Source organism: Pteronotus mesoamericanus, unplaced genomic scaffold (genome assembly GCF_021234165.1).
Source record: "Pteronotus mesoamericanus isolate MK-2021 breed Mesoamerican mustached bat unplaced genomic scaffold, CSHL_Meso_final contig_20, whole genome shotgun sequence".
Taxonomy (NCBI): Eukaryota; Metazoa; Chordata; class Mammalia; order Chiroptera; family Mormoopidae; genus Pteronotus; species Pteronotus mesoamericanus.
The window spans coordinates 1,262,728-1,290,509 of NW_026555085.1; the positions used below are offsets into that span (position 1 = coordinate 1,262,728).

General features: G+C 50.5%; 2 protein-coding genes and 1 pseudogene across 2 annotated transcripts; 1 reads left to right on the top strand and 2 right to left on the bottom strand.

Moving 5' to 3' along the window:
- Nucleotides 1-43: 43 nt before the first annotated feature.
- Nucleotides 44-15,215, bottom strand: DHX16 (DEAH-box helicase 16). Its single transcript, XM_054569017.1, has 20 exons — nucleotides 14,869-15,215; nucleotides 13,449-13,693; nucleotides 13,180-13,357; nucleotides 12,553-12,609; nucleotides 9,447-9,701; nucleotides 9,038-9,241; nucleotides 8,768-8,959; nucleotides 8,039-8,149; nucleotides 7,753-7,868; nucleotides 6,048-6,258; nucleotides 5,765-5,863; nucleotides 5,501-5,653; nucleotides 3,771-3,911; nucleotides 3,414-3,576; nucleotides 3,193-3,311; nucleotides 3,013-3,080; nucleotides 2,206-2,368; nucleotides 1,953-2,114; nucleotides 1,318-1,491; nucleotides 44-262 (listed from the first exon to the last, which is right to left on the bottom strand). The coding sequence occupies exons 1-20, from the start codon at nucleotides 15,073-15,075 to the stop codon at nucleotides 134-136; spliced, it is 3,147 nt and encodes a 1,048-aa protein (XP_054424992.1). The 5' UTR covers nucleotides 15,076-15,215; the 3' UTR covers nucleotides 44-133.
- Nucleotides 15,216-16,424: 1,209 nt separating this feature from the next.
- On the top strand, nucleotides 16,425-17,492 carry LOC129066966 (40S ribosomal protein S2-like; annotated as a pseudogene).
- Nucleotides 17,493-18,977: 1,485 nt separating this feature from the next.
- Nucleotides 18,978-26,669, bottom strand: PPP1R18 (protein phosphatase 1 regulatory subunit 18). The gene is made up of 3 exons (XM_054569028.1): nucleotides 24,350-26,669; nucleotides 20,426-20,651; nucleotides 18,978-19,781 (listed from the first exon to the last, which is right to left on the bottom strand). Exons 1-3 carry the CDS (start codon nucleotides 25,940-25,942, stop codon nucleotides 19,762-19,764), a joined length of 1,839 nt encoding a protein of 612 aa, XP_054425003.1. The 5' UTR covers nucleotides 25,943-26,669; the 3' UTR covers nucleotides 18,978-19,761.
- Nucleotides 26,670-27,782: the final 1,113 nt, after the last annotated feature.

The window sequence follows — 27,782 nt, forward strand, 5'->3', positions numbered from 1 at the left end:
ATTTCCACGTCACTTTATCTGGATTCCAAAAGTTTCCACAAGCTTTATATTCCAAAACTATTTTTATTGCTAGGTATTAAATGTGTAGAAGGAAAAGGAGCTGGTGTTGGGTTCTGATTATGTCCCCTTTTCTTTACCCTAGTTCTTCACGTGTCTTGCCTGTTTTCTTAGGCATTTTCTTAGCATGGGGATCTTCTAGCTCCTTGGCCTTATAATAGTGGGGTGCCACCTCCAGAAGCCAACTGCTCTCAATCTCCAATACCTAGAAGGGGGGGGAAAAACAAGAGTTTCTGTCTTTCCAGCATAGATTCTAATGTGTGCGCGAGTCCAAAAAAATTCTTCTTCCCCTTTGACTGCAGGCTTAGGGGAAAGGGTTCAGGGCTCTCAAACTATATGAGGGGGAACCCCCACAAAAAACCGGAATTATCTCCTGCAGGGCGGGTCCCTTGTAGTATAGGCTTCCCCCACTAGGTGAGTGTTCTAGGAACCTATCTGTACCAGAGTACCAGCTGGCGTTGCTGTGAGAAGGCTGTGTTTGGCTTCAGCGAAGTTTTTTTGAGGTCAGTCCACTTGCCCGTTTCATGATAGGCGATTTATGAGGGCACCTGCCCATACTGCACTAAGTGTTCACTAGGTCATGACCCCAGTGCCCCACCCTCCCTATTCACCCCTCACCCCAAGCAACTTTTTTGTTTGCTTCCCCAGATGAAGAGAGTCAACTTTTTTGTTTGTCTGTTTCCCCGGATGAAAAAAAGTCCTCAAAGGGAAACATTTTGTTGATGTGAGAGAAAGGAACCAAAAAACAGCAGCAGCACTAAAAGGCATCAAAATCAGTGAATTCAAAAACTTCTAAGCAGTGGGAAAACATCTCGATAGGTGTACTGCAGCAAATGGAGAGTGCTTTGAAGATGACTGAAGTTTAAACATGTAAGAATATACAATTTTTTATAACTAGATTACAGGTCTTTTGGGTCCCTCCTTGCATACACCAAAGGCTGTCACATTTTTACGTCATTCAGGATCCCAAGTATACTAGTCCTAAAAAAAAAAAACCTTGAATGTAAAGACTGTAAAGTACACTCAGGTTATCACACCAACACCCGAACACCATTGACAACAGCCATTCAAATGTTCACTGACTAAAGATACAATTACTAGATCTTCGAAGATGTTGAGTCACCTGTTAGGATATCTTTCTCCAAGATGTTTTCCTGGTTCTCTGCCAGTCCCAGCAACTTGAACCTGGGATTTTAGCTTGCCAGAATACCACCTGTCCCTACAATCGCCACCTGCCTGGGCAGGGAGTGGTCCCCTCACCTGTCTCATGAACTCCTTGGTGGTCAAGACAAGTTCATGGTAAAGCAGCCAGCGAGGCTGTTCCTCAAAGAGGGAGGAGTTGGGGTGAATGAAGACTGTCTGCTGCTGCTTCACTGTGCGGTAGCCGCTGCGAGTCAACCGTGCTGTGTGGTAAAAGTAACCGGCAGTGATGGCCTAAGGAGCAAGCAGGAAAGAATATCGATGGGAAAGCCAGACACCCAGGGACCCTTAGCACTCACTATCTGTTTTTAGTTCAGGCTTCTGGAGAACTAGAAAGGTAAGGAATGCATGAAGAACTCACTGAGAAGAAACCTGCAGTGGTCTTAGAACAAAGCACAGGAGAGCACGCATTCCACAAGGAGAAGAGGACACAAGCTTAGACCAGAGGGGCTGCAAAGGCCCCGGAGGGAAGCTTGCTCCTTGGTAGACCCTGGGTGGACTAAAAATGCTGACATTATATTGGCTAGGTGACTAAGTTACAGCATCGTCCCATACACCAAAAGGTTGTGGGTTCGATTGCTGGTTGGGGTGTGTAAGGGAGGCAACCAGTCAATGTTTCTCTCTTTCTCCTCCTTCCTCTCTAAATTCAGTAAATATATCCTCAGGTAAGAATTTTTTTTTAAAAAAACACTAACCTTGCGTACACGGATATAGTCCCCCTGGCAGGAACTGAGACCAACTTCTACACGCTCTAAGAGTCCCTCCAGCTGTTCCCGCACATCCCGGGCTCGGCGCATAGATCTGAATTGGACAAAGTTCTCATAGCACCACTGGGAAGAGTAACCGCTCTCAGCCCACTGTGAAGAGGGTTAAAAAGAGGGGGTAAGTATAAGGTAGGACCAGAGCCCCCCATGTATTCCTCATCCCCATTCACCCAAGCCCAGTGACCTGTGTATAAACATTTAGCAGAACCAAGTGGTCCCCACCAGGGAGGAAGAAGTTGACACGGGCATTATCAGCATGGACGACTTTGTCCTTGGGTCGGTAGAAGATGGAGTTGTTGACAGACAGCATGGCAGCCACTGTCAGGATCTCCTCTGAACAGCTGTACCTGGGTCAGAAAGGGAAAAGGCATGAGGGATCAAAGCAAGCCATAAGAACAGACACACAATGGAGGAAAGGGACCACTGTGTGATGGATATGTCTTCATGTGTAGACTGCCGATTAGGCTAATGGCTACATATAAGAGACTAGGTAGATTTGGGGACAGCAACAATAGCATAGGGGTCAAGGAGGCGGGGCTCTGGATAACAGAGTTAACAGAGGAAAGGACTGGGACCTCTGAGCAGTCCACAGTAAGCAGGTGTGCATTAAGTGCTTCGGGGAAAGACCACTTCCTTTAAGTTCATGTGATACCATGGGACTTCAACTACGGAATTTAAAGGTGGTTCTTCCACATCTACATCTAAATGTTCCAGTCTGCAGCCTTAGGAATGAGTAAGTCCCCCTACCAGCCGTCACTTAGCCCTCCTCACAGATGGAAAGTCTACTACTTCCATTCACATCCCAAATTTCCTATGTGTTCCCCATTTGATATCATGATCAAGGATAGCATGTGTCTTACTGGCCCTAATAACTTGTTTGTTGAAGAGTAATATGGTACAGAGGAAAAGAGCAAGATAACAAAGATAGTCCCAGAGACAGAAGCAATAGCCACTTTGTGGGCTGCAGGCCCAGAAAGAGTGGGGGACTTACTTCTCAGAGGCCAGGATCATTTTAGACAGCATGGGGTCCACTGGCAGCTCTGCCATCTTTCGACCAGACTAAGGAGAGGAAAGAGAGGGTTAAAGCCAGTCCTCCCTCAAGTGTACTATCACTCAAGGGGATCACCCTGAGCCCTTCATCCTGCCCCAGTTCAGGGCCTTTCCACCTTACCGTGGTGAGCTCCCCAAGGTGGTTGAGGGCTCCCAGAGCATACAGCTGCTCCAAAGCCAGCAGCAGGGTCTCATACGGTGGAGGGTCCAGGAAATCAAAGTGCATGAGGTCATGGATCCCTGCAGAGAGAAGTGAGGGGTAGAACAGAGACCCTTTACAAGGACCAGTGACTCCAGCCCCACCTCCCTCTTCTCTCGGGAGAACTGGGGGACCCCACTCACCTAAGCTCTTGAGCAGCAAAACAACATTGCCTAGACTGGTCCTTTGGATCTCCGGTACCGTGGTCTCCTCCAGCTCATGCTGATAGGCCCACGCGGTATACAGGCGGAAACACTTCCCTGCAGCCACCCGGCCTGCCCGACCAGCTCGCTGATTGGCTGAGGCCTAGAAAGAAAGGAGAGGCAGGCTGGCTGACAGCTGGGTGAGGAAAAAGAGAAAGGGACATATTTATGCAAGAAATCTAGGAAGGTGTGGCTCCATCCTCTAACAAGCCCCCACAGGCTTCTGAGTGGTTCCTTCCTGTGGGCCTATTCCACCTCCCACTCCCCCATGGAGACCCCACTGAAGCCCAGGCTGACCTTGCTGCAGGGTGTGACTGTGAGTGATTCCATGCCTGTGCGGGGATTGTAGCTCTTCTGCTTACAGAACCCTGGATCCAGCACGTAAATGATGCCCTCGATGGTGAGTGAAGTCTCAGCAATGTTTGTTGCCACAACAACCTGAGTGAGCATATGGGGTCACTCAGAGAACCCAACCTCCTAGTTATGTAGAAAAAGTAATGCTGCAAGATTTGGAGCAGAGGCAGATAAGAAGCAGGAGCTGAGGGGATTAGTATCCAAAGCCAGAGAAGAGGATAGGCCAGAAGGGTGGAAAAAAAGAGGTTAAGTAGGAACACAATGTGGAAAGGAAATAAGAGAAGAGGGTTGATGGGTTTTTCAGAGACAGGATATGGTGCTATCTGGGTTCCTGCCCCCACCTTCCCCACCAGCACTTTATACTCATTTTCACTCACTACTGCCTGCAAAAGCTGCCTAACAAGCCTTCCTGCTTCTACTCCTGCCCAGGTTACATGGCATCCTAGAATGGTCCTTTTAAAATGTACACCCGTGCCCTGCTTGGTGTGGCTCAGTGGACTGGGCATTGTCCCACAAAGCAAAAGGTTGCTTGTTTGATTCCTTATCAGGACACATGCCTGGGTTTTGGGCCAGATCCCTAGTTGGGAGTGTACAGGAGATAACTAACTGATGTTTCTCTTTTTCCCTCCTTTCCCCTCTCTAAAAATAAATAAATGAAAATCTTTTAAAAAATAAAACAAAATGCACACCTGTCACGTTACTCCCCTATCCTCCAATGGCTCCGTATCCTACATGACAATTTTATTCAAGCCTGTTCAGGTGCTGGAGTCCTCTTGCCCTTGGCTGCCTTTCTGTATTAGAACCACACTCCCTGGCCAGGCCCAGCCCGCTCCTCAGGACATGCTCAGGTCCCTTACAAGAGCCCGTCCCTCTGCTGGGTGCACTCCTCTTCGGGATACCAGCCTGGCTCCCTCTCTCACCCAGTTAAGATCTCTGCTTCATTTTCACTTTATTGTAGAAGGAGAGGGCTTCCCTACACTCCCAGGAAAATCTCCCCCTGCTATTTTTCAGTCCCACCGAGAATCAGCCTTCCTCTTCCTATGCTGCATTGTATCTCTTCATAGCACTTGTCACAAATTGACATTATATATGGAAATCCCCATTGTGTGCTAATTTATACTAGACTGGAATGTCTGCAAGGCCAGGAACTTTATTTCGTTCATCACTGTATCACCATCCCCCAGAACAGTGCCTGGGAAGAACCTGATCAATATTTGCCGATGAAACTTACACCTTTGTTCAAAATCCTTTGATTGCCATTCAACTGTCTAAAGTCCAAATCCTTCGACCTGCCACCCAAGGCCCTTCCTAATCTAGTCCAAAACTGGTTTTAGCTTGTCTCCCACTGCTTTACCACATGAACCTTCCACTGAAGGTTCTGACCTCAGAGACATCTTAGGGTCTTCTCTGACATCCCTGCCCTTTTTCTTAAAGGTGCAGATCAAACCCCATCTCCCAGTTCACCGAAGGTACCCCTTTTCCTTCTGCATTTGGCTACCTCCCAGTCCATGCCATGTTCGTCCTCTCTTTCGAGAAGTGAGCGACTGACTGCTCCTCAGCCTGTGGCTGCAGCAGTGCCCAGAGTACACCTTGCACAGGGTAGGCACACCCTTCCTTTCTCACTGCTACTTGTAGAACTGTAGAGGTGAAGAATGTAGGTTTCTGCAACATACCTTCCGTGCCCCCAGCGGCGTGGGCTGGAAGATGCGAGCCTGCATGTCAGAAGGCAGGTTGGCATAAATGGGCAGCACCAGCAGCTCCCTAATTTTGGAGCCCAGGCGGCGGCAACGATCCTGAAGCATCTCGCAGGCAGCCTCAATCTCCTCCTGGATTTGGGGTGCAGAGAGCAGCATGGACCCAGAATCACAAAGTCCAATCTGCCAGCCTCATCTTCCCCTGGGACACAAACATCACCACCCCTCCCCCACCTCACTCACCTGCCCAGTCAGGAACACTAGGACATCCCCAGGGGGCTGGGTCACGTGAATCTGTAGCACAGACACTACACAGGCTTCCAGGTAGTCAGCCTCCGGAGCCTGGGTTGAAGGAGAGGGCACAGGAAGGCCACTTGCTCAGGCCAAGCCTCTTCCGCTCCTCCCAGCTCCACATACACTCTGTCTCAGGTCCCCTTTGGACTCTCCATTCAACCTTGCCCTCCTTGGGACAACATCCTCCAACTTCATGCCTCACACTTAAGCCCACCCTCCCTGAGGGGGACACCTTGGTATAGAAGATGTCAACTGGAAACCTGCGTCCAGGGATTCGGAAGACTGGGGCATCATCAAAGAAGGTGGAAAAACGGGCAGTGTCCAGTGTGGCTGAAGCCACCAGAACCTTGAGCTCAGGTCGGAAACGAGCAACATCTTTGATCAATCCAAAGAGAATGTCTGTGTGCAGGGTCCGTTCATGAGCCTCATCCACCATCACCACACTAGGGAAGGAACAGCAAGCAGTGAATGAGGAGAGCTGGGCAATGCAGTTCCCTGGATGAAAGGACAGATGGAGGCAAAGAGTCTAGGGTGAATGTGGGAGGAGGAGGATTTAAGAGAAGTCAACAGCCCCACTTAAATAAGACTGACAGAAAGTTGAAGAACAGGGCGGCATGGTGTACAGATCTCAGGATGGGCAAACAACAGCTACCAAGATTGGGAGGCTGGAAGTTGAAGCCAAGACAAATGAGACATCCCCTCTGGATCAGAGCCAAGAATCTTCTAGAGTCAGTTGAAGTAAAGTATCAATTTTAACAAATGAGTGAAAGGCTGGCCCCCCTAGACTGGCTAGGGATAGACAGATGGACCTCTGCCACCAGAACAGCCCAGAAGCCCCCAAGCTCCTGTGGGGCTGCTGCTGCACATTACTGTTGGGCCTGCCATCTTTTTATGGAGAGAGGACTAGTAAGCCTTTCTAGCCCAACCTTAGAAAACTCTGCAGGCTGGTCTCCTAAGTTAGTTAAATGTGTGCACCTTCTTTCTCCTTGTTTTAGTCTTTGGATTTTCAGTGGCAGCCCAACCTGTAGGACCTCACCCCCAACCTCAACCCTTTGTGCCTAACCCTGATCCTGATGGTGAAGCTCCCAGCTGTTTAAGGCTGGGGTTGATGGGAAAGTCCCACACCTCAAACACTCTTGCATTGGCTAGCCTTCCATGTGTTCTCAGAAATTTTTGGAAGGGCCGTGAAAGGTCAAATCACAGTTGTCCTATGGCTGCACTCTGATCTTCTAGGACCAGAAATTCACAGCCTCTTACTCAGCTGCCCTGACCCCTCAGCACAATGCTCATCTCCTCTCACAATGACTTGTCCCCTCAATACATGTTCATCATTCAACTTCTACTGGGTCAAGGTAGCACTGAGAATTCACCATTCACAGACCCTATAATCTCCACCACTCTATTCCTTCTTAGTATTGAGCTGAAATTCATCTCCCTGTAACATCAGTTCCTAGATGTGTCCTTTGTGGTCACATAAAACAAGTCTGGCCCTTTTCCATGTAACAGCCCTTCACATTTCTGGAGGGAACCAGGTGTCACCCTTGAGTTTTTCCCTGTAAGTTGAACATTCTAGGGAAGGAACATAGTCTTCACATGGCTTTTCAAGTTTCTGCTGCTCCACCCTACCATCCTGGTTGTTTTCTAAACTCTGGAAACAACTGGCAAGGGAAGGAGGGACTTTCTCTCTAGTAGCTTCTGCCCTCCAGCCCCACCTCTATGGTATCTGGAGGCCAGCTCTAGGACTGCCAGGATCATAAAGATGCAAGAACTGGTGGTTTCCTCTAAAGACAATGGCCAAACTGACGGAGCGGTGGGCAGAAAGGAGAGAAAGGTCAAAGCTAAGGACACACAGGAAGGCACAAAAGGGAAGAAGGGCAGCAGACTCAGGGAAGAGAAGGTGGATGGCTCTCCTATGGGAGATGAGACCCTGTATATACCTGTAACTTGCAAGGTCAGGCTCAGAGAGGAACTCCCGGAGAAGCATCCCATCTGTCATGTACCGAAGGACTGTTCGCTCTGATGTGCAGTCCTCAAAGCGGATGCTGTAGCCAACCTGTTGAGGGGGCCATTAGCAAAGGAAAGTGGGCTAGTGTTCGCTGAAGGGAATGCAGGGCTAGAGGATGAGGGCCCAATGCCTGGACCTGTTGTGGGGCCCTGAGGGCAGTGTGGGCAGAGTTCCAGACCCTTGGGGTTCCCCTCACCCTCAGTGACCCCAGACCTCACCTCATTCCCAAGCTTTACACCCATCTCCCGGGCCACTCGAGCGGCCACACTCATGGCTGCCACTCTCCTGGGCTGAGTGCAGGCAATCTTCTTACTGTTCTTAGTATAACCCTGAATGACAGGAGAAAGGTCTCCTAAAGGTCTCTTTGCTAAATACGGCCCTGGGGACCAGGAGAATTCAGAGAAAAAAAGTTGTAAATGCAGGGCAGGGCAAGGGAAAAAGAGGGAACAGGCTGAGGCTGAAATCCAGACGAGGGCAAATGGACTGGATGGTGGACCCAGGGCCCTCAAAAGGGCCCTCGCCCAGCCCTGGCAGTCCCAGCTCTTTGGGGAATCAAGTTCTGGGGTCAGCTTGATTTGAGCTGGGAAAGGACAGAACAGGTGGGGCAGACTCAGAAGCAATCGGGAACAAAGTAAGGTACAAAAGAAGGAAAACAAGTCCCTGCACTCCTCATGTCTGGACCCTGCAGAGGAGCAGAGGCCAAGCTGGACTGGAGTAAAGGTTCCATATTCACACACACCCCACCATCTAGTTGTCTACACCCCCTTCCAATAGGAACACAACGAAAAGGACAGTCCATATTCTCAAGAACCTCACCATTTAGTGGGAAATTACTAAAATGGAGAAGGTGAGCAACTCCTAAAATCATCAGGGAAAAGGAGCTCTGACAGGACTTTGCTTGCCAATGGGCAAGACCCCAGCAGCCTGGAGTGGTATGGGTGACGCACCTCCTCAAAGAGATACTGCGGGATTTGGGTGGTCTTTCCCGAGCCCGTCTCCCCCTCGATGATGAGGACTTGATGATTAGCAATAGCAGCCAGGAGCTCCTCACGGAATGGGAACACGGGAAGGCTCTGGCGGATGGCCTGGATGGACTCCTTCTGCTGGGCCTGGGTTGAAAGGGGTGGAGCTGATGGCTCCTGAGAAGCAGAAAGAGGGGCATGAGCTTCAAGTCCAGTGTCCTATCCTCTTCACAATGTTCCAGAGCTCTGCCTCACCTCATCACCCTGGAGCTGAGTGGCCTGGACAAACTCGATGGTCTCCTCTTCCTCTAGTATCAGCTGATACTTGGGTTCCTGGGAGGCAGCATCTCGGGCCCCAAACTTCAGGGAGGCAGCCCCTAGCCGGGCCTCTTCCCAGCGCCGCTGCTCCTCCCCGGGAGCACCAGATTCCTCTTCTACCAGATCCACAGTTCGTGCTGGCTGGGCAGAGAAGGGCATGTGAAGACACAGGCTGCCTTCTCTGCCCAGTCCTCTCCCTCCCCATCAGGACTCTTGCCCACTGGGAAAGTGAAGACAAGGAAGGGGCCATCCCAACTCCCTGACACCAAGGCACAGCCCAACACCCCAACACCTTCCTTCCCACAGCTTGGGGACCAGGGCTGAGGTGAATGCCTCTTCGCCTCACCTGTCCCCGGGTCTCCTCTGGCATGTGATAGCGATTAGTGGCCTCCAGCTTCTCCTGCTCCCCAGCTGCTCGGTACTCCCGGGCCAGATCCCGCACTCGCTGCTTGTATTTGAGCTCCTGCCGCTCATGTTGGCTCAACTCCACATCTCCAAAAAGGAACTCCTCATCCGCCAGTTCAGCCTCCAGGTCCTCAAGCTTCTCTCGCTCCCGCTTAGCTAGGTACTCTCGGCGAGATTTCTTCCGCAGCTCAGGGACCTGGGTCAGCACAGGGCAGTCAAATCCTCATCCTGCTGAAAGGCCAATCCCTTTTCCTACCACTCGTACTAGTGACAGACTCCCTGACAGACTGGAATGAGAACCTAAACATCAGTCCTGTATCTTTCTTCTGCAGTATGCAGCCTGACTAAAGGTATGCCCCAAGCTGGGCCTAAGAAGGCTGCATACAGACACCACACACTGCCTCCCAGCAACAGGATCCAGCCAGAAGTTCCTCTGAAGCTGCTTCCCCACCTTTGTCAATGTAAATGTATTAGAGCAACTATTAGAATATTTTACATTTTACTCTTACTATTTTATTCAAGTTAGTGAAAGGGGAGAAAACAAAAGGGCTGATATCAGCATTTAAAAGCACAGGTCTCAAAATGAAAACAAGTGAGACAAATGGAAACCACTGGAGGCACCTGCAGTAGGTTATTTTCACCCCAGTTAGACGCTACCTGATTGTAAACTCAAAGACTGTAGTTTGGGGAAGGGGAAGGACAGTATCAGAGAATGGCTCTGTGAGGCAAGGTGCAATTGGAATGCTGAGCTGTCTGGGACCAACCTCTCTTCATACCATGTGTCATTTGGCTTCTACCCATTTCCTTTCAGAGATGCTTTTCAGGACACACTGTAGATGACAGAAGACTGGCCATATCTTTAAGGCCTTTCTTGGCCCTCACCGTGTTTCTTTCCTGTGGTGGAGACAAGTTTTACTGCAGTGGCAAAAACCTGCCAAAGCTGCCCCCTGGGGGTTCCAGTTCTGTTTAATTGCTGGGCTTTTCTTGTTTGTTCTATGAAGAATTAAAATGGAGTTTATATTCATGACCTAATCTGAATACCACAATCAAATACTCCTTCAGCCTGATGGGTGTGGCAGATGGATGTCTTCTGAAAATACAGGCTTATGCTATGACCAGTGTGGCTCAGTTGGTTGGGCATCACCCCACAAAGTGAAAAGGCCCCTGGTTCAATTCCCAGCCAGGGCACATGCTGGGGTTGTGGGTTCAGACCCTTCTCAGGGCACATATGGGTCCTTGGTCAGGGTGCATACAACACAGGTGCATTGATGTCTCTCTCCCCCTCTTTCTCCCTCCCTTTCCCTCTCTCTAAAAATAAGTAAACAAAATCTTTTAAAAATAAAATATGGACAGAAAACTATGACAATTACGCACCAAAAAGAATAACGATACGCAATTGTAAAGTATTTAAAAATAAAAATTCATGAATGTGACACATGTACACACCAAGAATGGGGGGGAAAAAAATTCTGTCACCAGCGAGGTGACTGTTACATCTAACTTCTTACTCTGAAAATGTTATTAAAAGGAAACAAATATTTTGCCCTGCCTGTTAAGAAGGAACTGTAGCTTATTTCTAGTTCATGAGGAAAAGCTGTTGTTTACATAAAAAGGACCCAAAAAACACCATTTTATAACCCCCAATGAAGTAACTGATTCAGAAAAGGGTCAGCAGTGGTTGCTAGACCTATTAGATGAAAGGCTGCGGGAGAAAAGACATCTGCAGTGAGAGATGCACAGCTGGCTAGCATGTTCCCTGGACAGGACTCAAGTAGAGTGCACATCACCATCCAAGAGGTGTTGCTGCCACAACTGTTTAATCTGAGTCTGGACAAGCTTTAAACCCAATTTCAACTTTAAAGAAAGCACAGGGCACAGGAGAATTTAACACCACAAGATAAGGATGAGATAAACCCAGAACATAGGACACGGTACAAGATGAGACAGAAAGAGAGAAAATGAAACAAACTTATGGAGACCTAACCACCAAATGTAATGCATGACCTTTACTGGATTCTGGTTTGGAAAGGACAGTTATTAAAGACATTTTGGGGTGAGTGGGGGAATTTTATTGCAGACAGGTTCTTGGTTCATACACGAGAATTACTGTTCATCTTCTTGGGTGTGACAAAGGCACTATGATTTTAAGGAAGAATGTTTTTATTCTTAAAAGGTACATGACAATGGGATAAAATGCTATGATGTCTGAAACTCTTCTAAATGGTCCAAAAAGAAAAAAAAAAGCCCACATTTACACATACATTGCAAATATCACACAACTTTTTAATCCAAATAATCTGTATGAGCGTTCATTATACTATTCAACTTTTCTATTTTTTTTTCAAGTTTTTGAAATTGAAAAATAATAAAAATTTAAATTCAGGCAAATAAAAACACTACACCAGTACTAAGAGATGTCTCAGAAGTCCCTGACCAAGGTCATTTTGTGGTGTGGGACATGAGATGGGTTGGTCAGTTAGGAGAGACCTGAAGGCCACTAGGCGATTCTTAAGACACTAAGAGTCTCAAAATTCTTTTGCAAAATCCAACTGTGAGCTTCTTGGGAAGACCAGGCCTTTGAAAAATTGCCTGCTCTACCTAGAGTCATATGAGAACAAGTCCAATTCATCCATTACAAGGACTCTGTCCTTGTGTAGGGGAAGACCAACCCAGGAAACCAGAGTGGGGTCACAAGGCCACATGGGAGATGGAGGGTTAGGTAGCAGGAAGGTATACGGACATGGCATACACAAGCTGAATGGTCAGCATGTTCCTGGGCAGTGGGACAGCTGCCCTGTCCCACCTTCCAGCTGTCTTTTGATTATATCTTATTAAGTCTCACGTTTCTCACTAACATGCAATATGATCTGACGTAAGAGAGTCCTCAGCAAGCTCCTTTGAACTAAGCCCTCTCCTCCAGAGACCCAGCACACCACCAGCAATCCCACTGCACTTCCTTTGTATCTCTTCTCCATACCCTTAACCACGCCATTAGAAAGTCCTTCCTTCTGCCTTCTGATCTTGGCTTCCTGGGCACTGAGACTCACCATGGCTTTCCGGTCTTCCTCAGCCATCTTGAGGCGCTTCTGAGCCTCTTCATAAGCCTAGAAGAAACCAGGAGCAGAGGGGTGTGAGGCCAAAATTTCCCGCAGCCACAGCCATTCCTCTTTCCGAATCACAATGATCATTTGGATGTTTCCTAGCACAAAGAAACGTCCCCTTGTGCCCTGGCTGGGTGGCTCAGTTGGTTGGAGCATTGTCCGCATACACCAAAATATTGCAGGTTCGATTCCTGGTCAGGGCACACACCTAGGTTGCAGGTTTGCTCCCTGGTCAGGGCACATGCAGCAGGCAACTGATCAATGTTTTTTTTTTTTTCACATCAATGTTTCTCTCTCTCTCTAAAATCAATAAACACATTCCCGGTGAGTATCAGAAAAAAAAAAAAGACAAAAAGCAATGTCCCTTCTTAGTGAGGAATCTCTACCACTACAGGTTTAGCAGGGGATGGCCTCAGCTAGAGGACCCAGAGGGATCCTCCCACCACAGAGGTGAACATTCCAGTAGAGACATCCCTTTGTCTTCCCAGATATCACCACCTCTGCAATCACATCACCTTCAGATTTTACCCAGGGATCTTCCTGGGGATTACAGAATATACTGTTCCTGTGCACCTTCTTGTCTGACCGCTCCAGGACATTGCGAGTCCGATCCTTATCCCGCTGCCGAACCCGCTCAGCGAAGGCATCACGTTCCTCCAGATCCTGAAGGCGTTCTCGCTCAGTCCGCTCCCATTCATCCTCGGACTCAGGCTTCTCTGTCTGCTGTTTGCCTCCCCTGCAACCCAGAGGACTGCAGCCCAGAGGATTAAATAAGGGCATCCAGAAGCTTTATCATCCTATCAGCTACCTACCCATCCTCTCTCACCCTACTTCTGACTTACCTTGTCTTCTTCCCTTTCTCAGAAACCTCTTCCTCTTCCTCCTCTTCTTCCTCCTGGTGTTTCTTCCTGAGGTGTTTACGTTTTTTACGCTTCTTCTGGAGACTGCTCCCAGACCTACCCACAGTGTCCTCACTGCTCTCCTCACTGTCTTCCAGCAACTTATAAGATTGGTTCTTCTCTAGCAGGGCCCGAGCCTCTCGCTCAGCTGCCCGAGCTGGCTTTTCTACCATCGTCTTCCGTGGTACCTGTCAACAGAGAAGGGGATGTGAACTCCTGAACTCTACTCACTTTGCCCTGTTCCTAATTTAAGGAATGATTTGATAGTAAACTAACCTTCCTTCACACCATGTTCATCAGCCTGAATGGGAACTCCCTGCTTCTAAACTTCCTCTCAGTCACTCATTTAACAAACATTTATTGAAACCTTTCCCAGTATATCTGTTAGGTACTTAAGTAGAGGAATAAACAAACAAGACAAAAATCCCTGGCCTCATGGACTTTACATTTTCAAACCCAATTTTTAATTGCTCAGCCTCTGTTATTCCCCCATGAAGTCAGTCCTAAACAAGATCTGACATGCTACAAGGACTGTTTTGCAGAGGACTGTCACAGGCCTGGCACTGTACCTGACTGCAGAGATAAACTGGTAAAGGGATTAATGTAAAGTTCCTACCTCATATCACATACATTCTAACCTCATCTCTCACTAAACACCACATGGAACAGCCACCTAGGCTATCTGCCATTCTCTGAACATGCTGAACACTTCCACTCTTACTATATACTGAGTACCTGTTCTGTAAGGTGCTCTATTATGTGGTAGGAATACAAAGACAAGAAATACACAGCCCTGTCCTCGAGGATCTCATCTTTTACACCTTTACTCCTCCCCCTTTTTCTACCTGACAATTCCAGGGAATCTTTGGGCCTGCTTTTCCTGATCACTACGCCCACCTTCCGTGGTCCCACAGAACTTTCCACACCTCTCTTCTATAGCCTCACTATTCAAAGTGTGGTCCTTGGACCACAAGCATCATCTAGAAAACGTGTTAGATCTCTTAGAAATATGGAAACTAAGACCCCATCCCAGACCTACGGAGTCGGAATCCGCACTTTAACAAGGGCGTGGACGAATGTACTGCACGTGAAAGTTAGAGAAATGATGCTATTTAACACTTAACCCAACACACTTGGCCCTCCTCGATCTTCACTGAGGGGGTCGTCCAACACCTAGCACAGTACCCAGGCGACAGCGGACAAAGGCTCAGTGCCTGTGAACTGAACTAATTACTTAATTCCCGGACGCACCGTTAGCCTCGCCACACCTGGACAAATAACCTAGGGCCCGTCCCCTGCTCCACCTCCTCTCCCGCCTCTCCCACGTCGACGCGACCCAGCCGCGTCCCCCCCCTCCGGACACCTTGTTCCATAGTCTCAGCGCGAAGTCCCGGGCCGGCCCGCTAAGGTCGAGGGTATCGGTGTCTCGCAAGCGCTGCACAAACTCCTCCGCCGAGCCGCAACGCTGCGCAGTACCGATCAGGAACTGAGCCACGTGCCGCTCGCTTAGCCCCAGCACTGAGTGTAGCTCGTCCTGCACCCAGCGCTCCAGCCCCGCCGGCGTCGCCATGGCGACTCACGCTCCCTGGGCCTAACTGGAAAGGGTCTAGAGCAGCCGCGCTGTCGGCCGGGCGGACCGGAGGCCTGGAGCCCGAGAACCGAGCCTCAGCTCCGAAAAGGACCTCTCTTCGGTCTTTTAGAGTTCGGTTTCCAACTGCACAAAACCGGCTTCCGGGGCGGGGGGACCGGAAGCGCCCGCCCTTTTCCGGCCTGAGTACTACGGTGGCCGAGTCAGTTCAAAATTCACGGAACCGTACCGTTCGGGTAAAACGTTTTCATTTCCGTCCTACAGAATCTCTGTCGCCCCCTGATGGTCAGCCCGTGAATGCTTCACGCACCTATTAATTCAACGAACGCGGAGCGCCTAATGTGTGCTAGATACAATTTTAGTCGCTGGGAATAGAGCGACTAAAGAGAAATCAAGAAAAAATCCCAGCCCTGGCTGGTGTGGCTCAGTGGATTGAGCACCAGCTGCAGACCAGAAGTTTCCCTTTGGATTGCCAGTCAGAGCATATGCCTGGGTTACGGGCCTTGTCCCTAGGTGAGGACATGAGAGAGGCAACCGATCGCTGTTTCCCTTGCACATCATGATTCTCTCCCTCTGTTTCTCCCTCCTGTCCCCTCTCTCTAAAAATAAATAATAAAACATTTTAAACATATTTTATGTTTACTTTTTTATTTTTAAAAAGATTTTATTTATTTTTTAGGTAGAGAAGGGAGGAAAAGGAGAGAAACATCAAAGTGTGGTTGCCCCTCGCGCGCTTGCCCCCCACTGAGGACCTGGTCCCTAACCCAGGCAAGTTCCCTGACTGGGAATCCAATCTGAAACCTTTTGGTTCGCAAGCCAGCACTCAGTCCACTGAGCCACACCAACCAGGGCAAAAAATAAATAAAAAACTCTTTTTTTTAAAATCCCTTACTGAACTTTTATTTGAGTGGGAAAATAAAACACACAGTAAATAAGACTTGTAGCTCTGTAAGTTCTGTGGAGCCGCCAACCCTCCCAAAATGCAAGGTATATGCAAATCAGATTATGTCCACGCTTGTTAAAGATTAGCTCATAGTGATTAGGAGTGACTTTTTCTAGGACCCGTCCGTTCAGCGGGAGTAAATACAGGTTAGGTGTAAGCGAGGACCTCCCCGCAGGAAGAAAGTTGGGGTAGGAAGAAAGTTGGGATCTGGGGTAAAAAAACAAAGGTACTTTGCTTTTCTTAATGCTATCTCAGAAAGTAATTTTAAAAGATCTCCAAACTAAGGAATGTGTAAATTGTGTTCTGCATTTTTGCTAACAGCTAGAGAAACGCACGCGTGGCTGCTTATTTAGAAATAAGCGTCTTCTTTTTTCCCAGGAAACACCAAATGGTGAATGATGCCGGTGCTGGGGAAGGGCCCAGAGGCTCCAAGGGCCTTGGAATGGGAAGCTGTGGCAGCTCTGGTGGAGGATTTGACAGCGGCAGCCAGGGCCAAGGTAGGAGTGGAGGCCGTGGAGCTTGAAGAGGCAAGGCCGAAGACAAGGAGTGTTTCCCCGTCACCATGCTCAGCCGCCTGGTCCCGGAGATGAAAATCAAGTTCCTGGAAGAGATCAATCTCTTTTCTCCACCCCTGGAAGAATCTGAGATTAGAGAGCCAGCCTGTAAACCAAAGGGTCATGGGTTTGAGTCCCAGTCAAGGAAAATGCCTGGGTTGCAAGCCAGGTCTCCGGGGCAGGGTGTGCGAGAGGCAACCACACAATGATGTTTCTCTCCCTCTCTTTCCCCCTCCCTTCCTCTCTTATCTAAAAATAAATAAATAAAATCTTTTTTATTTAAAAGGAATCTGAGATCATTGACTTTTTCTTGGGGGCATCCCTCAAGGATGAGGTTTTGAAGATTATGCCCAGCACAAAAGCAGACATATGCAGGCCAGAGGACTAGGTTCAAGGCATGTGTCGCCATTAGGGACTACAATGGTCATGTTGGTCTGGGTGTTAAGTGTACAAAGGAAGTAGCCCCTGCCATCCGTGGGGCCATCATCCTGGCCAAGCTCTCTATTGTCCCTGTGCAGGGAGGCTACTTGGGGAACAAGATCAGCAAGCCCCACACTGTCCCTTGTAAGGTCACTGGGTGCTGTGGCTCTGTGCTGTTGTGCATCATCCCTGTATCCAGGGGCAATGGCATCATCTCAGCACCTATGTCCAAGAAGCTGCTGATGATGGCTGGCATTGATGACTGCTACACCTCAGCCAGGGGATGCACTGCCACCCTGGGTAACTTCACCAAGGCCACTTTTGATGCCATCTCTAAGACCTACAGCTATCTCACCACTGGCCTCTGGAAAGAAACTGGGTTCACCAAGTCTCCCTATCAGGAATTCACAAGCCATCTTGTAAGGACCCACACTAGAGTTTCTGTGCAGAGGACCTAGGCTCCTGCTGTGGCCACCACATAATTTTATACAAAGAAAATAAAGTGAATTTAGCCTGTTAAAAAAAAAAGAAGAAGCAGCAGCAAAACACCCTAGACATATAGCTCAGTTGCTTAGAATGTAGTTCAGATACGCCAAGGTTGTGGGTTCGATCTCCAATCAGGGTACATACAAGGGTCAACCAATGAATGCATAGATAAGTGAAACAATAGATCAATGTTTCTCTCACACTCTCAAATCAATACATAAAAATATTTTTTTAATCTATAAAAAATAAAAATTAAACTAAGCAGAACTTGCTAACTGGCTCTCTGCTGTCTGAACTCTGTTTGACCCTGCTTCATACTTTTATGATTAATAGGACTTACCAGACACTACTGTTGAGAAATGAAACATTGTTATTCCAATTAACAGCGACTGCTAACTCCATATCATTGACTTCTTGCATACATCTTTTGTTTGTTTCTGAGATGGACTGTGGTCACCCCTAGCATCTCTGGGTTTCCTATTTCTACTTTCTTGGGTTGAAACAGATTAGGATCTTACCTAGCTACTAACATAAGGATTCTGTTACCTTCCATACCCATACCCCCTGTGAACTGGCTTATTCTTTTGACACCAAGCTTGTTCCCCTGCTAGTAAATTAAAGAGCTCTGGCATATGTTTAGATCAATATGTCTAACATGTTTTGTTTTTAGTAAAGGAGAGTCTACTCTGACTAGGCTGAGAGAAGCCTCTAGTGACAGGACTGTAAGTATTCAACCATATCTTTACTAACCTGGAGAATGAAAAAAATTGACCTGATAAGTAAAAGATACATCATCCACATTTGTAGAATATAGAAATTCTTTGAAATGGGAAAATCTCTCAGTATCAACTACACTTGGGAAACAAAGCAATGGCTCATAAACCTTTAAGAAAACCTTTTGTCTGCCAGAGACCCTTTACCAAGATTCTGCACTTCTGTAAATACACTATATTTTTCAGATTTATTATTGAGTGGTCCTGAGTCTTGGAGTAAATGATCCTGGATTAGCTAGTGTCACATACTACCTGGCTGCTTGCATTGCAGTAGGCCTCTTGACTACTGGAATCCGTCGATTCAGAGTATCCTCTGCTTCCCATTTCTTAGCTCTTTTCATCTACTGGTTTATTTTTTGAATCATTCATTCTAGAAATAATATTTTTATCTACTAAGTGCCAGGTGTAGGCTTAAACCCAACAAAGTCTACCCTCATGGCACTTCCCATGTCTAGGTGGATACTTCAACTGCCTTTCCTCAAATCAGCCCTTTGAGAAACCAGTGCAGGGCTCTGTCAAAGCCCTTTCTACATGTCAGTGCTGACTTCCTGGTTCATCCCCATTGTTCTCCTCTCCCACAGCCATGCCAATTCTTCTTCTTGGCCAATAGGAGATGGCAAAGGCTTGGGAAGGGGGAACCTAGAATATCCCCCACATACACTTTTTTTCCCTAAAGGAGAAGCAGCAGGAGAGTTGGAAAGAGCTCCACTTTATTATGAAAGGTTGTTTTTGTCTTTTTTTAAACAGGCAATTGATAAGGAAGAAATAGGGGAGGAGAGTTGAGGTACTTCATTAGTCACTCTACACCCTTGCAATTTAATTCATTTTTGAACCACTTAAATAACCAGACATGGTTATAGAGTTAAGATTCCCTGACTTTCCTCTTGGGGAAAACTGAGGCCTAGTAACACTGAGTAAAGGTAGAGGAAGCCACACCCAGTGAGGTGACTGGGGACACTGGGAGACAAAGAAGAGGATTTCATATGGACATAGAAAATAGATGTGGCCTGTAAACCTGGGACTTTTTTGTGGGGGGATGGAGCTGGGGGTGTTTGTAAACCAGGCTGTGATCAAGAGGGGAGACAGGAGCTGTAAACAAAAGATCAGTGACCTAAGGAGCAGGAGAAAGATGTGCCTATAAAAGGACTGGGGGCCAGCCTCCCAGGGAGATGAGTGCTTAAATCCTGAGAGCCCAAGAGGGGCTGTGGGAAGAACAGGGTTCTCCACCTCCACCCCCCATGAGCTCTGTCCACCACCCTTGGGACTTGGGTCACCTAGGGTACATGAGCATGCATGATGCACTCACTCTGGGGACTTTGAGTGAGGGTGGAATTTGGGCTCTGTCTCCAGAAACAGGATGAGGAAAGCAAGTTGGAAGATGCTGGTTGCCCTTCCCTGTCAGGCTTATTTCCAGGGTTGTCTGCACTGAATCTTCTGGAATTCAGGATCTTCAGTTCCGAGGAGGGAGGTACAACCCTGTGTTGGAAGAGGGTCACCTTCGGCAGGATTCATCTGTGAGAGAGGAGGCAATAATGATAGAGAATGAGTGAGGGCCTCTGCCTCCTGCCTTCCTCACCCACTCCCCTTACTGAAGGCCGGTTAGCATAGGGAAGTCACCTAATACAGTAGCTTCCACATTTGGAGTGCTTGTTACTACCAGTAACAGCAGCCACACTGATTTAGCTCATATTCTGGGCCAGCTATCTTATAACTTGTTTAATCTCACAATAACCCCAGGTGCAGTTAAGTAATTTGATGTCCGGTCATGGTTCTAGGTGCTTCATAAAAATTACTTAACCCTCTGAACAACTCCAGGAGGTAGTTATGATTAACCTCATTTCATAAATAACAAACTGAGGCCAACAGTTCAGTTATTTCCCTAAGGTCACAACCATAGGAGAAGGTAGAATTCAAACTCAGGCCTCACTGACCCAAGCCCTGTTTTAAACCACACTAGAGTGCTCACAAAGAGCCCTGGTTTTAAAATCTGGAGACCCGATCTACACTTTGCTTCCCAGGACCTCGATTTCCCCATTTATTGAAGAGAGTTGAACCAAAGGAATTGGCAGCCCTTCAAGCGCCATTGTCCTCCCCGTTCCTTCGGGGCCGCAGTGCCAACTGTGAACACCGGGCGGCGCCCTCGTGCCTCCGCTCACCCACGATCAGCGCCTTGGTGCGCAGCCCGCCCCGGAGCTCCGGCTGCAGCTCCTCCTCCTCCACCTCCTCCTCCTCCTCCTCGTCGTCATCTTCGTCTGGCTGGGCCGCTGGGGCCCTGGGAGCATTGGGGGCCTCGGGATCCGGGCCCAGCTCCTCCAGCACCGAGCTCTCGGAGGGGTATTGGTACGTGGTCTCTAGGGCTGTCTCGCTGAAGGATATCTTGAGCTACGGATGGGAGGGCGGGGCAGGTCAGCCGGCCCTCAGCCCCGCAGGTTCAACGTGGGGCGCAGGGCTGGATTTGGGCACCCCGCTGACTTTGCCCTCCCATCCGCTCTGGGTCCCAGTTTTCTGTTTCATGCTGGTCCTGCAATCCCAGATATTCCCTCTTCAATAACTTCGTTTCAAAAGATGAGACTTCGGCCGGAGCTTTGGCAGAGGCCTGCCTGGGCGGCAGAGGCGAGTAATACAGGACCAAGTTTCCTAGCTCAAGGCAGAAGGGTGAGTAGAAACTAAAAACATGGAAACAAGTCCTGTGATCAGATCTGAGTCTCTGGTACCCAGGGGAGGTGAGATTTGAGATGGCTGGGGAAGGAGTCCTAGGCAAAAATAAGGGTAGACCAATAGAAGGGCCCAGAGGAAACTGAGACTCTTCCCCCAACACATAGGGGAAAACATAAGCCCTTGAGTCCCCGAAAGGTGCAACTGGGAAGGGTGACAAGGACAGAGAGGAAAGTCCATGAAAACATAGAGTGGGGGTAGAGCATACACCAGATGGGACATGCAGAGATGGAGGCAAAACACCAGACAGGGGATCTGGAAATGACATGTGGATCCTTCCCCAACACAATGAGCTCAGCTGTTCTCACTGCTGTTCTACCCTTCCCTTTTGCCCTCCTAAGAAGCTCAAGGGGAAAGGGGTAAGGTGGGATTAATGCTGGAGCCAAAGCGATAACGGAGATAAATAGAATTCCATGTGAATTACTTGAAAAGGTCCAGATGATCTACTCAGGCCTTCCCTGGCATCTGTTTTGAGAAACTTGGGGCTGGTTCCTTGCCTCCTCATCTCAGAACGGACTGGGATGTGAGAAGAGAAGTCTGGAGGGTGGCTGGAGAGGTGGTTGCTAATATATGCATCCACATGGTAGGCTGGAACTGACAGACTGTGTCACTCCTTGGCTCCAAACCCTGCATCAGCTCCCCATCTCACTGGGGGCAAAAGCCAGAGCCTGACCAAATCCTATAGGATGCTGCCCAGGTGCAACCCACTCACCTCTTGGGCATCCTCCACTCCAGCCACACAGGCCCTCTGTGGGCACTCCCACCTCAGGGCCTTTGCACTGGCTGTTTCCCCTCTGCCTGGAACGCTCTTCTCCCAAATACCCCATGGCTCCTTCTCTCCCAGTCACCCTATTAGGAAGTTATCACATTCATTCCCTCATACCCTGGCCCTCTAGTTTCATCTTACCCCTTGTCTGTTTCCCCTCCCCCCCTAATAACTACCTCCTAACCTATCAGAGAACTTACTACCCTTGTGTCTGTGTATGGGAGATGCTTTACTGGGTAAGGAAGGGTTCATCCAGACCCCACATGAGTTCTCTATAGAGGATCAAAGCTGGGGGAACAATGTGGGGGGAGCCCAGACTGTACACAATTGATCCCAGTCTGTCTGTAAAACAGCTGATAGAATAAAGTGACAGCAACCAGACCCTTTACATCCCAACTTCTCAAAAGGGACCACTTCTGGTTCTGTTACTGATAGATTTACCCACACTTCTGAGAACCCATTTCTGTTTTCTTTTCATATCCCCTTTCAGGATAACAAGCTCCATAGTTTATTAGCCACTCTGAAAAAGGGCTCATTTTATTTGCTTTCAGTCCATGTTTGACTCTCCCCTCACCCTGCGTCTATACTGCCCCTGCCATCCCCACCCCAGCAACTTCTGACTGGGTTCCCAGGAATGTACAGCCTGCATGGTGGGAGGGGGATGGGTACAGAGTGGGTGACTCACTGGCTCCTCTCATCAGCTATATAAGGTCACAAGGGGGCTGGAGAAGGGAGGAGCTGATGTCTCAGCTGAGAGGCCTCTGGGGAAGGGCACTGGCCACAGCCCATCCTCTGGGCTCCAGTGCCAGGTCTGGGATTTCTCTGAATAAAGCTGATGGAATTAGCCTGCAAATGAGTTATTTAGGGAAGGCAGGGGAGGGGGAGGGGGTCCTCTTATCCCTGAGCCAGGGAGTTGGGCAGAGCTGGGACAGAGCATGCCAGCCCTTCAAGAGCTGATGCTGATAGAGGGCAGAGGGGGAGGCATGTACGTCTAGAGAAGTCTGCTGCTGCTTTCCCACCCCCACCCCGAGCACTGCTTCCTTCTTCTCACCACATCCTGAGCAGCTCTGGAAGGCCAGAGCCCAGTGTTCCCCACTCGGCCCCACCAGCCTTCCGGCCCCCACCCCAGGCTTCCTGTTTGGGTGAGCTGCTTCCGGCTCCCCAACTCCCTGACCTAGGTATGCTCCATCACAGGTCCTGTCCTGCACCCGGATAGCCCCCAGGCTTTGGATCCCAAACTTTATGCCTCCCTCTTCTCTTTCTACCCAAAAAGCCAACTAACTCAGTAGGAAGTGACTTTTCTGAATACTTTATCCTGGCAGTTCCTGACCTACCTCCTTGCATGGTCAGAGGGCTTGGGATGGACTCAGGTGCTCAAGATTCTTGTGACGATGAATGGGGGGGGGGGGATCAAATGACCCCCAAGCTTAATCTAGGTGTTTTGTCCCTGTGGTTTCCCAATGACACTGAGGACACAGAAACCAGATCTGAGGATGTCACATGTGGGATGAGGACTGGAGATTAGGAAAGGCTTCCCTGTCTCTGGACACATGTGAGGTGCATGGGGTTCTCTTTCCTTTTCAAGCTAGAAAAGGACTGGCGTGAAGGAAAGAGGTGGGGTGGGACAAGGCCAGGGGAGCTGTCAGCCTAGCGTCTCCCACTTTCCTGCACATCCTGATTCCAGTTTAACCTCTGACTCTTTGCTGGCCTCAGTTCCTGTCCCTGTCCTCAACTCCCATTGGACTCCCTGCTTTCAGTAATACCTCCAAATTCAGTTCTTTCTTTTTCTACCCCCAAGGCAGGGGAGAGTCCCGGGATGCAGGAGGAGGGGAAAATGGAATGCTGAGCCAGTCCTGAGGAGGGAGGGGAAGGCCAGGGAGAAAGTCAGGGAAGGGGTATATTGGAAGAGGAGAAGGCTTTTCTTGTCCCGAAAGAAGGGAGCACTGTCTGAAGCAGTGGCCGAGCTGGTGGTGTGCAACCCCAAGGTCACCTATTTTAAATGGCCTCTGTGTGGGACTCTCCCGTGGGGCAGACTTGCTCTTTGGCCAGCCCTGCTCCATTCCCCATCCCCTCTTCATCCTAGGATGTCCCCACTCAACTCTGTCCCCTACTTCCTTGGACTGTGAGACCTTCCTCCACTCATATCTTCCTTCCATTTCTCTCCAGGCTTCCTGCCCCCACATTCCTTTCCTAGAAGGCTGTAAAGGCTTTCACCCTGGTGACCTTACTGTTATAGATTTAAGGTTGCTGGCCTGTCTCCCACCAGATGGACTGAGTTGGGTCACAGACTCAGAGGAAAAGAAGGAAAGAAATGGGGTGGGGGACCTCAGAGCCTGATGGAGTGAAGAGTAAGCAGCCTGGGCACACCCTGAGAGAGACACACCCAGGGACAGCACTGGGTTATAGGCAGGATCCTTAGGGCTTGGAAATAAGTGAAAAAGGAGGACTACAAGAAGGAAGGGTGTGTTTTAGAGTAGAAGTGGTGGCAGCACAAATTAAGAGAAAGACCAGAATACAGGAGTATAAAGAAAGATGAGTTCAAAGCCCAGAAGGAACAGAGAAGTGGGCTTCTAAGAAGTCTGGCTTGGCTGCTCCATACCTGTTTGTGGTGCCTTTCAGGGGACCCCTTGACAAGGCAGCTGCGGCTGAGGCGGAGGTAGCCCCCCAGAACCAAGATTTCCTCAGCAGTCGGGTACCGCTTCTTCCCAGCACCAGGGACTGCAGCATCAGTGGTGCCTGGAGTGGCAGGGGCTGCAGGGGGGACAGACCGCCTTGGGTTGACTGTGAAGGTGTGTCCACTGCGGCGGGGGGCCCCCACCCCTGGCCCTGCCTTCACCCCATAGAACAGCCGGCTCATGAGGGGATCCCCAGGGAGCTGGGGGGCAGGTGAGGCTGGGGATGGAGACAGAGGGGCTGCGGGTGGGGGCTGGAGTTCCCCAGCTTCCTCTTCCTGCTGTCTAGAGCCTCCAGTCCCAGCATCCTCTGGTGGGAGGGGGCAGGGCACAGAGCAGCGGTTCTGCAGGGTGCTAAGAGGCTTGTCCTTAGCTCCCACCTCCTTTTCAGCCTCCACTTCTCCAGTCTCTGCACCAAGAGGACCCAGATGCTTCTCAGCAGACTCTGGAGGGGCTGGCTTCTGAGTTTGAGTCTCTGTGTCCCTGGGTGTCCATTCTCGAACCTTTCCAGAGTACAGGGTCCATCTCCACCCTTCTGTCAGACTCAAGTCCCCCTTGCCATCCTCCACAGGGCTGGGTCTCTGCTCTGCTGCCTGCACTCCTCCAGAGCTGCTGGCTGGAGCCCTCCGTGTCAGGGTCTCAGAGAGCCCTGTAATCTCTTCTGGAGCCATTCTTGGAGCTGGCCTGTCTTCTCTTCTTCCACACTCCTCTGAGCAGCCTTTTCTTTCTTCTCCTGAGCTCGGCCTCCATTCTGATGACTCCAGTTGTATCAAACTTTGTTCCTGAGACTCTCTGGAGTCAGGCCTCCATTTATGGGCCTCTGTCAGGCCCGGCTGCTGGCTGTCAGACTCTGGTGGGCTCAGCCTACTTTCCACCAGCTCTTTTCTTCTAGGACTTTGTTCTTGAGGCTCTGCCAGTCTCAGACTCCGCTCCGGTGTTTCTGCAGGACTCAGCCTCCATTTCTGCGTCTCTGACAGCCTGTAGATCCTGTCTCCAGCCTGCCTCCCGTCACGAACCCCCAAAGGCCTGAGGCTTGACTCTTCAGCTCCCCCTACTTCCAGCCTCCTCTCTCTGGCTTCCTTGGGACTGAGCTGCTCTTCCCTGGACTCTCTTTCCTTGGGGCTTGGATCTCTCATCTCCCCAGGGCTGAGTCTCCACTCCCTGGCCTCCAAAGTCCCAGGCCTTCTTTCTGCAAATAGCTCATCACTCCGGTGCTGCTGCTGCTGCTGCTGCTGGCGCTCCTGTTGAATGAATCGGTTCTGGTGCACTGGGCCAATGGCCTCCAGGAGGACCGCAGACTTGTCTGGGTCTGGAGGTCCAACTGCTGTAGTCCCAGATGCAGGGTTAGGCTCCCCAGGAGACAGACCAAGTTTGGCTCGGCGACGCTCCAGGAGCCCCCGCTTCCAAGCTGGCATCTGGGACAGACGCTCCCTCTCTACCTTCTCCCGGCCACGAACGGCTGCCTCCTCCTGCCGGCGCCGGGCCAGCAGCTGTAGCTTCCAGTCTGGGATGGTGGCCATGGTCGTCTTAGGTGAGGGTGGGGAGTACTAGGAGCAGAGAACAGGAAGGAGATGCTACTGAGAGGCTCAGCAGGTGAGGCTGGGGATGGGAGGACAGGAAGTGAATGGGAGAGGTGGGATAGAGAAGGGCAGAGGAGCTGAGAGGGAGAGGGCAGAGGGAAAGAGGGAGACGAGGTAGGACACAGAAAGGAGAAAACCGAGAAAATGAAGAAAAGGTTATGGGCCAAGTTGATGGGGGAAAGGGGAAGAAGCAAAGGAAGAGTGGAGATTCAGATCTGGCAGCTCAAGGTCAATGAGTCAGAGACGGTACCAACGATATGAGAAGAGAGAAGGGCGAAAAGAGAAGTTGGTGTGAGGGGGAAGAGAGGAAAGTAAGGCTCTGGGTGAGGGGGACAGGGTTCGGGCAAGGAGGCCTCACCGCTACCTCGGGGGCGGTGAGAGTGGGGACGCCAGTCAGGGAATCCCGCGGGAGAGGGGGACAACGGGACCTGAACGGATGTTCAGTGAGGGGTGGAGAGTGAAAAGGGCTAGGGGAGCAGGGGAAAAGAGGGTCAGAGGGTAAAGGAAGCTCCGTGGATGCAGCCGGGCGCCTCTCTGCTCCGGATCCAGAGGTCCAGGCTCCCCTTCCAGCGGTGCTTGGGCCCCGCCTCCCGCCCCTCTTCCGCCCCAGGGCGGGCCAAGGAAATACCCTCCCCCGGGGACTTTCAGAACCCGGGCGCCGGGGCTGCCAAAGCGTTCCCTGAAACCTGACGTCCACCCCGAACCCGGCCCATCACCACGGCTTGCCTCCCCGACCTGCTGTGCCTGGGACGGAGCAGCACGGAGGGCCGGCTCCGCGCCTCTTCTCTCGGGAGCCTTCGCGTCCTGTGCCCGGGTCTCGGCTCTCAAGGAGCCTTGACATTGCCAGCCATCCCCGCCCCACACTGGCCGCACAGACAGACAACCTCAGCTCAAAGAGGAGTCAGCCCAAGGTCCCGGGCCGAGGATTGAGGACTGAGCGAGGAGAAAGCCCTCCTCAACTCACCCTGAAGCCCCTCAGTCAACTCACTCGCTTCTGGGGCTCCCGGGGCGGGGCGCGGAGGAGCCTGGCGTCCGGAGAGGGGAAGCAAGAGGAAAAGGACGAGAGAGGGATCAAGGGAGATCCAGAGGCAGGAGGGACGGGCGGAGGAGTAAAAGTGGGAACCCTAAACAGGAGACCAAGACAGAGACCTTGGGGCTGGGCGGGGCGAAGGGGGGCGACCGCTTTGTCTGAGGACAATGCGGAAAGGAGAGGGGGCGCGGGGCGGGGCCCGAGGAGGGGGCGGGGCCTCGCTCCAGCTTACCACGCGTGAGACTTCTCTCCCAGCTCCCCTTTTCCGACCGTCACCCTTGACCCTCCGCTCTGAGTCCCCCGGGGCCCCTCACCTCGCTCCTGCCCAGTAGCCTTGGAAAACCCACGTGCCCAGACACCGGCCACCCCCATCCCGCCGACCCAGGGCGGCGGCTGGTGACTCAGGCCCCTCAAGGGACGTGGGGAGGAAACAGCAGCTGCTCCGGGCCAGACCCGCCCTTCCCATCTTCTGCCCCTCCTCCCCTCGCTGTGGCCTCGGGGGCGAGACTTTGTCGCTGTGGGGTCCCGGGCCGCAGCCAGGCAGTAGGAGGTCTTAGGGGCGCAGGAGAGGCGCTCAGAAGCCAACAGCTTTGGAAGCTCGCTCCCCTTCTGGATCTACCGCCCAATTTTTTTTTAGCTCCAGTCTCCCATGAATTCCAAGGCCTCCGGTGGGCTGCTCCAGGAACGGGAACGTAGGGGTGGGTTCGCAGGGGAGTGGCCACCGCCCAGCAGTAGCCTGAGGGGGTGGTG